Below are 14,618 nucleotides of genomic sequence, written 5' to 3' on the forward strand. Positions count from 1 at the left end.
CTTGAGCGTGGCTGAGGTGCACCCATGACCAGCTCTGAAACCAGATTGCATAGCAGAGAAGGTATGGTGAGATTCGAAATGGTCGGTAATCTGTTTGTTGACTTGGCTTTCGAAGACCTTAGAAAGGCATGGTAGGATAGATATAGGTCTGTAGCAGTTTGGGTCAAGAGTGTCCCCCCCTTTGAAGAGGGGGATGACCGCAGCTGCTTTCCAATCTTTGGAAATCTCAGACGACACGAAAGAGAGGTTGAACAGGCTAGTAATAGGGGTGGCAACAATTTCGGCAGATAATTTTAGAAAGAAAGGGTCCAGATTGTCTAGCCCGGCTGATTTGTAGGGGTCCAGATTTTGCAGCTCTTTCAGAACATCAGCTGAATGGATTTGGGAGAAGGAGAAATGGGGAAGGCTTGGGCGAGTTGCTGATGGGGGTGCAGTGCTGTTGATCGGGGCAGGAGTAGCCAGGTGGAAAGCATGGCCAGCCGTAGAAAAATGCTTATTGAAATTCTCAATTATGGTGGATTTATCAGTGGTGACAGTGTTTCCTATCTTCAGTGCAGTGGGCAGCTGGGAGGAGGTGTTCTTATTCTCCATGGACTATACAGTGTCCCAGAACGTTTTTGAGTTAGTGTTGCAGGAAGCAAATTTCTGCTTGAAAAAGCTAGCCTTGGCTTTTCTAACTGCCTGTGTATAATGGTTTCTAGCTTCCCTGAACAGCTGCATATCACGGGGGCTGTTCGATGCTAATGCAGAACGCCATAGGATGTTTTTGTGTTGGTTAAGGGCAGTCAGGTCTGGGGAGAACCAAGGGCTATATCTGTTCCTGGTTCTAAATTTCTTGAATGGGGCATGTTTATTTAAGATGGTTAGGAAGGCATTTTAAAAAAATATCCAGGCATCCCCTACTGACGGGATGAGATCAATATCCTTCCAGGATACCCCGGCCAGGTCGATTAGAAAGGCCTGCTCGCTGAAGTGTTTCAGGGAGCGTTTTACAGTGATGAGTGGAGGTCGTTTGACCGCTGACCCATTACGGATGCAGGCAATGAGTCAGTGATCGCTGAGATCTTGGTTGAAGACAGAAGAGGTGTATTTAGAGGGGAAGTTGGTTAGGATGATATCTATGAGGGTGCCCGTGTTTAAGGCTTTGGGGAGGTACCTGGTAGGTTCATTGATAATTTGTGTGAGATTGAGGGCATCAAGTTTAGATTGTAGGATGGCTGGGGGGTTAAGCATGTTCCAGTTTAGGTCGCATAGCAGCACGAGCTCTGAAGATAGATGGGGTGCAATCAGTTCACATATGGTGTCCAGAGCACAGCTGGGGGCAGAGGGTGGTCTATAGCAGGCGGCAACGGTGAGAGACTTGTTTTTAGAGAGGTGGATTTTTAAAAGTAGAAGTTCAAATTGTTTGGGTACAGACCTGGATAGTAGGACAGAACTCTGCAGGCTATCTTTGCAGTAGATTGCAACACCGCCCCCTTTGGCAGTTCTATCTTGTCTGAAAATGTTGTAGTTTGGAATTAAAATTTCTGAATTTTTGGTGGTCTTCCTAAGCCAGGATTCAGACATAGCTAGAACATCCGGGTTGGCAGAGTGTGCTAAAGCAGTGAATAGAACAAACTTAGGGAGGAGGCTTCTAATGTTAACATGCATGAAACCAAGGCTATTACGGTTACAGAAGTCGTCAAAAGAGAGCGCCTGGGGAATAGGAGTGGAGCTAGGCACTGCAGGGCCTGGATTCACCTCTACATCGCCAGAGGAACATAGGAGGAGTAGAATAAGGGTGCGGCTAAAAGCAATAAGAATTGGTCGTCTAGAACGTCTGGAACAGAGAGTAAAAGGAGGTTTCTGGGGGCGATAAAATAGCATCAAGGTATAATGTACAGACAAAAGTATGGTAGGATGTGAATACAGTGGAGGTAAACCTAGGTATTGAGTGATGAAGAGAGAGATATTGTCTCTAGAAACATCATTGAAACCAGGAGATGTCATTGCATGTGTGGGTGGTGGAACTAATAGGTTGGATAAGGTATAGTGAGCAGGACTAGAGGCTCTACAGTGAAATAAGCCAATAAACACTAACCAGAACAGCAATGGACAAGACATATTGACATTAAGGAGAGGCATGCTTAGTCGAGTGATCAAAAGGGTCCAGTGAGTGGAGAGGTTGGTTGGGGGTCACGGCGATTTAGACAGCTAGCCAGGCCATCGGTAGCAAGCTAGCATAGGATGGAGGTCTGTTGTTAGCCACCTCTTGCATTCCGTCAGGAGATTAGTGGGGTTCCGTGTGGTAGAGGGGATTAATCCAAATCACACAACAACAACAAAAATAAAAACAATAGATATAGTTATAGAGGCCCAAGAAGAAAACATAATAATAATAAAAAATAAATAAATTGTCCGATTGTCTATTCGGATAGCAGCCGGTAAGACGGCTAACGGTTAGCAGGCCGCAGATGGGCGTTCAGGTAACGTCGCGACGGAGGAGCCAGCCGGATCTCCTTCGGGTAGATAAAGTCGGCAGTCCAGTTGTGAAGGCCCGGTGGGGCTCCGCGTAGGCAGTAAAACGGGTCCGGATAGGTGACTGCAGCCCAGGAGTGATTGATGGAACTCAGGAGTGATTGACGGAGCTGGCTAGCTCCGGAATAATTGATGTTTGCTCCGGAATCGACGAAAGCCGATAGTCACACGGATAGCAGCTAGCTAGCTGTGAGATCCGGGTATGAATGTCCAGAGAGCAGTTGAAATCCAGGGACATGGAGAGAAAAATTGGTCCGGTATGTTCCGTTCCGAGCCGCGCTGCGCCGTACAAAACTGGCGATATATTTTCGAGCTAAAGGATAGCTGATGACCACAAACCGTGGTTAGCTGAATACTAACGATATGCCAGTAAAGAAGCTAACTAGCTTCTGAACTAGCTTCTGATTAGCTTCTGGATTAGCTTCTGGGCTAGCTTCTGGCTAGCTCCTGGCTGGCTTCTGGCTAGTTTCTGGCTAGCTAATCTGGTGTTAGTGCGTAGCCTAAGCCTAAACTTTAGGCCATAACTGTAGGTAGGCTATGCTTGCCAAATACATGCCAATTGTTAAATGCTTTTGGGAACTTGGACAGAAAAGGTTCATGTCGATCCACTGAGGCAAAAAGGACAATGTCATAGTTTAATTCAATAAGAGAAAAGCTGCAAAATGGAGGGTTGAAAATAAATAGCAGGGAGGGCCAGAACAGTAGCCTAATGTTTGTGAAATATTTGGTGAAAGGCTCAAATTTGTATGTTGTGTTTCTGCTGTAGTCTTGTATTCCTTTGCTCAACTATAATATATTGTGACAATGAACATTATACTGGTTTTCAAAAGCCAGAGATAATGGTTAAACATATAGGCTGGAATACTATAAGGAGAGTCATCTTGTTTGTGTTTGAGATATTTTCTAATTTGCTAAATTAAATTGAAATGCCCTTTTGGTCTTATTCTGGTAATAATTTCTCAATAGTTTGATCTACACACATCGTAGATCAAACTATTGATAAATGATGTGACTACACTCAACAATAATAAGAAGAAACTGTATTATGAATAAATAATGATGGAAAACATTTTGTGCTTTAAAGGTAATTATGGGCAGAAAGACAAACTCAACTCCATCTTTCATCAAATCAGATACCTTATTCATCACAAAACCATTTGATGTTGCCAATTATTTTAATGATTTCTTCATTGACAAAGTTGGCAAACTTAGGCAGGAAATGCCATCAACGAACAGTGAGCCATCATATCTGTCATATCTATTTATTTATTTATTTTTACCCCATTTTTCTCCAATTTAGTGATATCCAATTGCGATCCAATTACGATCTTGTCTCATCGTTGCAACTCCCCAACAGGCTCGGGAGAGGAGAAGGTCGAGTCGTGGGTTCTCCGAAACATGACCCACCAAACCACGCTTCTTTTTCATAACCCCTCCACCACCCCCTTCTTCAAAGGACAAATATCTTAGTTTCTTTACAGCTTTTTTACTACATATAAATACATTTTAAATATGAGTTTTTCATAATAATCTACGGGAGAACCATTTTGGGTTTAAGAATAATTTATGTATGAGTGAAGCTTTTAGTGAAAGGTTTAAAGCTTTAATGTTGAATAATTTAGGCCCCTCATATTCATTATATAAATAGGCACGTTTAATTTTGTCTGGTTTAGCATTCCAAATCAAATGAAATATTTTTTGCTCATATGATTTAAAAAACAGGTAAATCTGGAGTAGAGAGTGCCTACTGTAAGTAAACTGTGATAAGACCAAAGACTTTCCATAAATAGACAAGTATTTACCTCTCCATGGTTGCAGAATCTTATCTATTTTTGCTAACTTTCTATTGAAATGAATTGTGGTAAGTTCATTTATATTTTTTGAGAGTATATCTACTTAACCATCCACCCATTTTAATGGTAAATAAACTACAAGGTAGTGTAAACACTATTTTTGTAACGATCCAATGCGTAATATGGTTCACTTGTCATAATTAGGTTTTAATCCAGAGAGGCAAGGAGGAATGTGAAAAAATTTCAGTCTCTCGATGTGCAAAACTGATAGAGACATACCCCAAGCGACTTACAGCTGTAATCGCAGCAAAAGGTGGCGCTACAAAGTATTAACTTAAGGGGGCTGAATAATTTTGCACGCCCAATTTTTCAGTTTTTGATTTGATAAAAAAGTTTGAAATATCCAATAAATGTCGTTCCACTTCATGATTGTGTCCCACTTGTTGTTGATTCTTCACAAAAAAATACAGTTTTATATCTTTATGTTTGAAGCCTGAAATGTGGCAAAAGGTCGCAAAGTTCAAGGGGGCCGAATACTTTCGCAAGGCACTGTAGGTTGGCACTACTAAACTAAAGTACAGGGCTATCGCACACAGGGCTATCGCAGCCAACCCAGAGGCTACAGCTGAGGACACGAACAAGTACAATAAGTCCTTCTATGACCTCCACAGAGCCATCAAACAAGCAAAAGGGAAATATAGGAACAAGGTGGAATCCGATTACACAGGCTCCGCCGCCCGTCACATGTGGCAGGGGCTACAGTCCATTACGGATAACAAAGGAAAACCCAGATGTGATCTGTCCAAAGATGCCTCTCTACCAGACAAACTCAATGCATTTTACACACACCTTGACAGAATATCACGAGGCCGCCCATCGACCCAGAGGACTGGGTGATCTAGTACTCCGAGGCTGACCTGAGTAAAAAATGTAATCAGGTCAACACTTGCAAGGCCGTAGGGTCAGACGGGATTCCAGGCCACATTCTTAGAGCATGCGCAGAACAGCTGGCAGGCATGTTCATGGTCACTTTCAACCTCTCCTTGTCCCAGTCTGTAATCCCCATGTCTCAAGCTGACCACCATCATTCCTGTTCCCAAAACTCTAAGGCTACCTTCCACAATGTCTACTGCCCTGTAGCACTCACATCTGTAATCATAAAGTGCTTTGAAAGGCTGGTTATGGCACACATAAACTCCATCATCCCAGACACCCTAGACAAGGGATGGGCATCTCCAGTCCTCGGGGGCCTGATTGGTGTCACACTTTTGCTCCAGCTGATACATCTTGACTCCAATAATAAACTAATCATGATCTTCAGTTTAGAATGCAACTAATTTAATCAGCTGTGTTTGATAAGGATGTTGAAAAAGTGTGACACCACTTTGGCCCCCGAGTACTGGAGTTGCCCATTCCTGGTCTAGACCCACTCCAATTTGCATACCGCCCAACAGATCCATAGACAACACAATCTAAATTGCACTCTACACTGACCTAGATAAGAGGAGTACCTATTTAAGAATAATGTTCATTGACTACAGCTCAGCGTTCACCACCATAGTCTCCTCCAAGCTCATCACCAAGCTTGAGACCCTGGGACTGAACATCTCCCTCTGCAACTGGATCCTGGACTTCCTGACGGGCTGACGTGATGAGAGTAAGCAACATCACCTCTGCCAGCTGACCCTGAACACTGGGGCCCCACAGTGGTGTGTGCTTAGTCCCCTCCTGTACGCACGACTCCAACATCATCATCAAGTTTGCTGACGACAGGTCAGTGGTAGTCCTGAACATTAGTAAGAACAAGGAGCTGATGGTGTCCCGTCACCCACCACCCGCCAACCCCTCTTTTACGCTACTGCTACTCTCTGTTCATCATATATACATAGTCACTTTAACCACATCTACATGTACATACTACCTCAATCAGCCTGACTAACCGGTGTCTGTATGTAGCCTCGCTACTTTTATTGCCTCGCTACTGTATATAGCCTAGCTACTGTTCTTCACTGTCTTTTTACTGTTGTTTTTATTTATTTACTTAACTATTGTTCACCTAATACCTCTTTTGCACTATTGGGTTAGAGCCTGAAAGTAAGCATTTCACTGTACGGTTGTATTATACCTGTTGTATTCGGAACAAGTGACCAATAAACTTTGATTTGATTTGGACTACAGGAAACGGGCGAGCATGCCCCCATCTAAATCGATGGGGCTGTAGTGGAGCTGGTCGAGAGATTCAAGTTCCTCTGTGTCCAAATCACTAAGGACTTAAAATGGTCCACACACACACAGTCGTGAAGAAGGGGAAAAAGAGCCTCTTCCCCCTCAGGAGGTTGAACATATTTGGCATGGGCCCTCAAATCCTCAAAAAGGTCTGCAGCTCCACAATTGAGATCATCTTTACTGGCTGCATCACTGCTTGGTATGGTAACTGCACCACCCTCGATCACATGGCGCCATATAGGGTGGTGCGAACAGCACAGTACATAACTTTGGCTGAGCTCCCTGCCATCCAGGACCCCTATATCAGGCGGTGTGAAAGGTAGGCCTGGAGAATTGTACCTAACAAATAGCTAACAAAATGGCTACACGGACTATCTGTACTGACTCTTTTATTTTATTAGTATTTTTGCACTGACTCTATGCACTCTTACAGAACTCTACTCACACATACACACTTAATTTGCTCACACATATAACTCACACACACATTTATACTGACTCTACACACACACATACTCAAATACAATCATCATATATGCTGCTGCTACTCTGTTTATCATATATCCTGATGCCTAGTCACCTTAACCATATACAGTACCTTCGGAAAGTATTCAGACCCCTTGACTTTAAAATAAATTCCTCAGCAATCTACGCACACTACCCCATAATGTCAAAGAGAAAAAAGTTTTTTAGAAAAACAGAAGTACTTTATTTACATAAGTATTCAGATCCTTTGCTATGAGACTCAAAATTGAGCAGGTTGCAGCCCAAAGAAATGCTTCACAGAGTTCAAGTAACAGACACATCTCAACATCAACTGTTCAGAGGAGACTGTGTAATTTCAGGCCTTCATGGTCGAATTGCTGCAAAGAAACCACTACTCAAGGACACCAATAAGAAGAAGGGACTTGCTGGGGCCAAGAAACACGAGCAAAGGACATTAGACCGGTGGAAATCTGTCCTTTAGTCTGATGAATCCAAATGTGATATTTTTCGTTCCAAACTCTGTGTCTTTGTGACTTAAATGTAAATGTAAATGAACGGATGATCTCCGCAAGTGTGGTTCCCACCGTGAAGCATGGAGGAGGAGGTGTTATGGTGTGTGAGTGCTTTGCTGGTGACACTGTCTGTGATGTATTTAGAATTCAAGAGTACACTTAACCAGCATGACTACCACAATATTCTGCAGCGATACGCCATCCCCTCTGGTTTGCGCTTAGTGGGAATATCATTTGTATGAACCAACACATCTCCAGGCTGTGTAAGGGCTATTTGACCAAGAAGGAGAGTGATGGAGTGCTGCCACAATCACCCAACCTATTGTGTGTAGATTGATGAAAAAATCAATTTAATCAATTTTAGAATACAATACGGCTGTAACCTTACAAAATGTGAAAAAAGTCTAGGGGTCTGAATACTTTCCAAATGCACTGTACATATCTACCCTTACTACTCCAGTATACTTGAACATTCTAAATATGGTATTGGCACCGCTCTGGAACTGATCCTGTATAAAGCTTACTAGCTTTTTCATGTTTTTCTTAATGTCTATTTCTCATGTGTTGTTGTTCTACTTTCCTTTATTTATAGTAATATATATTGATATTGATGACTGCATTGTTGGGGAAAGAGCTCGCAAGAAAGGCATTTCACTGTACTTGTGCATGGGACAATACAACTTGAAACTTTGGGACTCATTAAAACACAGATGCATGCTCTCGTCCCTTTCATGCAGAATGTATTGTAGGATAAGTGTGATTTATGGTTAATGAGGAAAGTGCAAACTATAGATATTCTCAATAGGCTTTAAAAGTATAGGCTATTCCAACTTGCTGTTATATTTCTTGCTCTGAAGCCTACTCCACTTCTGAATGGATTCATATGACAGCCTTTTGGGAATGTTATTTGGAGAACACACGACGGCCTATGGCATAATTCTCAGGAACTAATGTAGTTTTATGGGAATTGGGAAGACGACCCAGTGAGTAATAGATGCCCAAGAGTTTGTCACAATAACTGTTGAGTAAATTTCAGAATCAGCAGAGTTGAGTATCAGCTCATACTTTGTTACTGTAATCTTTCAAATCTGTCTCTATATCTCCTCACTGCAGGTTTTCACAGGTCTGTTTAGATGCATCTACTGGCACACAACAGTCAAAGTTCACGTCATTGATACAGTTACTGTACATTTCCTGGAGCTAATCACAACTGTAAATCACTGCAAATGCCACTTATTACAGAATACATTTTTTTGAAACTTTGCTTGGGAGGTGGAAGGAATGTTTTATTTCTCTCAATCGGGTCATCTTTGAAATTACACACATGGTTAATGTTGTTTGAGACGTTTACATTTTTTCTAATTAGAAGACGCTGCAATGCATATACCATAATTAGCTTAAACACATAAGCATATGTAACATAGCCGTTCATTAAAATATACCTCAAGATTAACACAATATATCATATTGTCTGTGGTCTTTGAAAACCAAAGTGCTTTTCAATACCACAAAATCATGTGATAAATAATAACAATACCAATGGCCTTGCCTGTTAAGCAAGTGTTATGTTTTCATATGACCAGTAATTAAGTTATCAACAAGTATTGGGGAAATGTTCTTATTCACCCCAAAAAATACATAACATTTAATTGCAAGGAAAAACTTTTCATCCCTTAGGCCATAGACAAGTGGACAAAGACATCGCGGGGCCAGAATAAAAACAATGTAATCAAAGAATCTCACATTGTACAATTTCAAATGAATTGGCAGGATGGCAGCCTCAATGAACGGGCACCACAGCTGGATCAGACACAGGAACAACTGGATAGCGTGGAGAATCACCGTTTTACGACATTTAGATAAAGATTTCTTATTGTCCGAAGATTCTTTGGCCACTGCAATTATTCTAACATAGGTAAACACAATGGTGATGGACATGACCAGAAAGTATAACTGACCTATAACTGATCTAAGGTGTCTCTGCCACTTATGTGCAATAAACATCTCTGCTGAACACAGCTTATACTGCGTGTAGAAGTCCAGAGGGACTGAGGCAAAGAAGATGGAGACAATTATGATGGGCTGTATGGCACTGATGCTGTGGATGAGTAGGATGCAGTGAATGGCTCTGCGTACAGTGGAGAGCTCTCCATGGCGCAGGGGCATGCAGATGGCCACATACCGCTCCAGGCTCATGGCTGTCAGTGTCAGCGGCGTGACAAAGGTCAACTCACAAAGCAACACACAGAAGAAAACACACACAGCAGCTGGCATGGTGACACTAAAGTAAGTCAGGAGGAGCAAGTTATTAGTCATGATTAGGTACAAACAGTCAGTCAGCAGTGTGTGAGCAAAGAAAATATAACGTGTGTTTGAGAGAAAGGTGTCCTTTTTGAAGAAGGTGAAGATGAGCAGGCAGATGATGTAAATGAAGATTGCATTCATCACCTGGACTATTATGATCATGTCATTAACTTGTTGCAGAGAGGAGCTGCTACCACCATCTGCAGCTGTTGTATTGTTGTCAGCCATAATCACACAATGAAATAACCAATAACAAGAAGTTATGTACAGTAATTGCATTTCATAAACATGTCACAAAGGATGACATTTAAACATGAAATCATGTTAACTTTCGAGCAATAGATAACATATTTAAATATATTTAAAAGCTTAGATGAAATTAAAAAAGCAGAAGCACATTTCTAATATAATGCTTTGTTTCTTCTTGGTTGTAGGATATAGATTTAAATATGGCAGGTTGCCTTAGAAAGGAATCATGCCATTGAAGCAGCACAGTACAAACAGGTATTCTCTCAGTCTCCTCTTGAATCCCCAGGCAAAGATCTACTGACAGAGTGCTCTGGATGAAGCCTTTATAGAACATTTGATTTCTCAAAGGAATGTTGTCATGAACCTTGAGATACACCTCATTCCTATATTTAGACCAACCATATAATTACTGTAATGCACAGTAATCTCATAGGATTATAACATTTCAACATGTTTTCAGGATATATGCCTATGTGTGGCATTCACGAGGAGTAACACACAGATTACAGTAAACATTTTTCATCAAATGTAGTGATATTTCTGACTGAGATGTGTAAATAGGCCTACATGTGAGTGTTAGCAGTGTTTGTTGTGTAGCAGTACAAGTGGCAGCACCATATCACCCAGCCTACCACTGCTGGCTTGCTTCTGAAGCTAAGCAGGGTTGGTCCTGGTCAGTCACTGGATGGGACCCCAGATGCTGCTGGAAGTGGTGTTGGAGGGTGTTGGAGGGCCAGTAGGAGGCACTCTTTCCTCTAGTCTAAAAAATATCCCAATTCCCCAGGGCAGTGATTGGGGACACTGCTCTGTGTAGGGTGCTGTCTTTCGGATGGGACGTTAAACGGGTGTCCTGACTCTCTGAGGTCATTAAAGATACCATGACACTTATTGTAAGAGTAGGGCTGTTAACCCTGGTGTCCTGGCTAAATTCCCAATCTGGTCACCTAATAATCCCCCTCCTCTCATTTACATTACATTTAAGTCATTTAGCAGACGCTCTTATCCAGAGCGACTTTGTAACTATTCCCCAGGTCATTTGCTGTAAATGAGAATGTGTTCTCAGTCAACTTACCTGGGAAAATAATGGATCAATTTTTTAAAAAGTGCAGTTGTACTGTAGATACTATTGATGTGTGAGTTGACTCATAACCTGCAGTCATATTCGTGGGTTTAGGGTCATGAAATATTGTGTGGATGAAGGGCAGGTGGGAGGCTGTCTGGTTGAATAAAGTGAAAACAATGCATTAAAAATCCATAAATGTATATTTCTTCTGCAATTCATTACTATAGGCTACATTGAGGATTTTCTTTCATTATTTTAATCTGGTGTTAGTGCGTAGCCTAAGCCTAAACTTTAGGCCATAACTGTAGGTAGGCTATGCTTGCCAAATAAATGCCAATTGTTAAATGCTTTTGGGAACTTGGACAGAAAAGGTTCATGTCGATCCACAGAGGCAAAAAGGACAATGTCATAGTTTAATTCAATAAGAGAAAAGCTGCGAAATGGAGGGTTGAAAATAAATAGCAGGGAGGGCCAGAACAGTAGCCTAATGTTTGTGAAATATTTGGTGAAATGGTAAAAGAGCATGATAGCAGTGCTGTGGCTATGTTATGTGTACATTTGGAGAAATATATATATATTTTTCAGCATCTTGAAAGTGCACAGTTAGCGACGTCTGTAAAGGTGCTCTCTTTATTAGCATCATAAAATCAAATAGTATTTGAACCACATAAAATATGCATCCAAGCCATACTGAAATCTTATCAGAAACATGTTGGGTCATTTTAACAGGTTTCAATTTTCTTAAATCCGGTCAAGCTGATGTCATTTGAAATGATTGAATTTTCCCCTCCGCCCCTAGATGTCTTCGGTGCATGAAAGAAGCAGAGATGAAAGAGAACTTTACCGACGTCAACTAGATTAAAGCAATAATTCTAGCAAATGATGATATTATTCTGATGAGCAAGAGTTTATTTAATATTTTAGGGCAACAAGTAATGACAGAAGAGAAGCTGCATTTGTCTAATTATAGAGAGAGAGGAAGAGGCAAAGCGAGAGGTCTTACTCCGCCCAAAATCTGTCAAAGAAAATAATACGTTCACAAAATGACAAATTGTTGTATGTTGTATGACAGTGTCGAACTGAGGCGTGAAAACCCCAGCAGCGTTGCAGTTCTTGACACAAACCAGTGCGCCTGGCATCTACAGTTGAAGTCGGAAGTTTACATACAATTAGGTTGGAGTCATTAAAACTCATTTTTCAACCACTCCACAAATTTCTTGTTAACAAACTATAGTTTTGGCAAGTCGGTTAGGACATCTACTTTGTGCATGACACAAGTCATTTTTCCAAAAATTGTTTACAGACAGATCATTTCACTTATAATTCACTCTATCACAATTCCAGTGGGTCATAAGTTTACATACACTAAGTTGACTGTGCCTTTAAACAGCTTGGAAAAATCCAGAAAATGATGTCATGGCTTTAGAAGCTTCTGATAGGCTAATTGACATCATTTGAGTCAATTGGAGGTGTACCTGTGGATGTATTTCAAGGCCTACCTTCAAACCCAGTGCCTCTTTCCTTGGCATCATGGTAAAATCAAAAGAAAACAGCCAAAACCTCTGAAAAAAACTGTAGATCTCCACAAGTCTGGTTCATTCTTGAGAGCAATTTCCAAATGCCTGAATGTACCACATTAATCTGTACAAACAATAGTACGCAAGTATAAACACCATGGGATCAAGCAGCCATCATACCGCTCAGGAAGGAGACGCGTTCTGTCTCCTAGAGATGAGCGTACTTTGGTGCGAAAAGTGGAAATCAATCCCAGAACAACAGCAAAGGACCTTGTGAAGATGCCGGAGGAAACAGGTACAAAAGTATTTATATCCACAGTAAAACAAGTCCTATATCGACATAACCTGAAAGGCCGCTCAGCAAGGCAGAACCCACCGCTCCAAAACCGCCATAAAAAAGATAGACTACGTTTTGCAGGAAAAACGTTTGGATCATTTGGCAAAGGTGTATGTAAACTTCCGACTTCCACTGTAGATGGGGCCGACCACCATTAATCAAATAAGATCTGTCTTGTAAATTAGGGTTATTTTAGATGGGTCATTGTCCTGTTGAAAAACAAATGATAGTCCCATTAAGCCCAAACCAGATGGGATGACGTGTAGCTGCAGAATGCGGTGGTAGCCCTACTGGTTAAGTGTACCTTGAATTCTGAATAAATCACAGACAGTGTCACCAGCAAAACACCCCCACACCATAACACCTCCTCCCCCTTGCTTTATGGTGGGAAATACACATGCTGAGATCATCTGTTCACCTACTGTGCATCTCACAAAGACACAGCGGTTGGAACCAAAAATCTCCAATTTGGACTAAAGACAAAAAGACAAATCTCCACTGGTCTAGTGTCCATTGACCGATTGGCTCAAACGCATTAAGGAAAGAAATTCCACAAATTAACTTTTAACAAGGCACACCTGTTAATTGAAATGCATTCCAGGTGACTACCTCATGAACCTGGTTGAGAATGCCAAGAGTGTGCAAAGCTGTCATCATGGCAAAGGGTGGCCATTTGAAGAATCTCAAATATAAAATATATTTTCATTTGTTTAAGACTTTTTTGGTTACTACATGATTCCATATGTGTTATTTCATAGTTTTGATGTCTTCACTACTATTCTACAATGTAGGATGTAAAGAAAAACCCTTGAATGAGTAGGTGTTCTAAAACGTTTGACCGGATGTGTAGCTTTGACCATGGGTTGATTAGTTGTTTTGGTCTTTGGCTGCTTTAACACAATGTTTGTACCATGCTGCTCTGGGACCAGGTTTGGTGACAACTACTATGCACATGTTGTTGATTATCATTTCTAATACACAGCTAGATGGCTTCACATCCATCTTCCCATCAGCCAGCAGGGAAGACTACCGGCAAAACAACGTCTGAAAAACATAGTCTGCTGTACCTGACTGTTAGTAGCCAAAAGGCAGACATCATACTGTGACTGACCAAAACATAGCCAAAACATATCCTCTCTGGGCCTGACTTTTGTTATCTTCACTGTTGATATGTTTTTCTCCATACTGGTCCCCCATAATGAGAATGGTGGTGAAATACTTGCTAGAACTCCTTTGTGGCTAATTAGCTTTTTTTGAAAGTCATTAAAAATGAACATTAATTATTCATCATTCTGCAGTGCCTTATGATGATTGTTTGTTTTGAAAAGCAACAACAATCCGTTGCTGTACAGGGAGAGCCAGGGCTCAGTATTTGCTCTCTAATATCAGGTTTAATTAGGCGAAAGTTAGAGAGAGATCTGAGTTGTCCTAATGAGCCCCTCAGCCCCCAACCAGCTGGTGGTGATGATGCTCAATGGCCACACGTCTGATGCTCCTTCTCAGACAATACGTCTCAATGATATACTGTATATCTCTATAAAAAATGTATCAACAACTACTAGACCACTGCTGTACGTCCCATAATATGACCTCATACCATAGAGGTCAAGTTGC

The 14,618-nt window shown here is 41.4% G+C and overlaps 1 protein-coding gene across 1 annotated transcript; it reads right to left on the reverse strand.

Annotated features, from left to right (window-relative positions):
- Positions 1 to 9,078: 9,078 nt before the first annotated feature.
- On the reverse strand, positions 9,079 to 10,066 carry LOC115141280 (odorant receptor 131-2-like). The gene has a single exon (XM_029680026.2). It carries the CDS (start codon positions 10,064 to 10,066, stop codon positions 9,098 to 9,100), a length of 969 nt encoding a protein of 322 aa, XP_029535886.2. The 3' UTR covers positions 9,079 to 9,097.
- Positions 10,067 to 14,618: the final 4,552 nt, after the last annotated feature.

This window comes from Oncorhynchus nerka, linkage group LG14, assembly GCF_034236695.1.
Source record: "Oncorhynchus nerka isolate Pitt River linkage group LG14, Oner_Uvic_2.0, whole genome shotgun sequence".
NCBI classification, from domain to species: Eukaryota; Metazoa; Chordata; class Actinopteri; order Salmoniformes; family Salmonidae; genus Oncorhynchus; species Oncorhynchus nerka.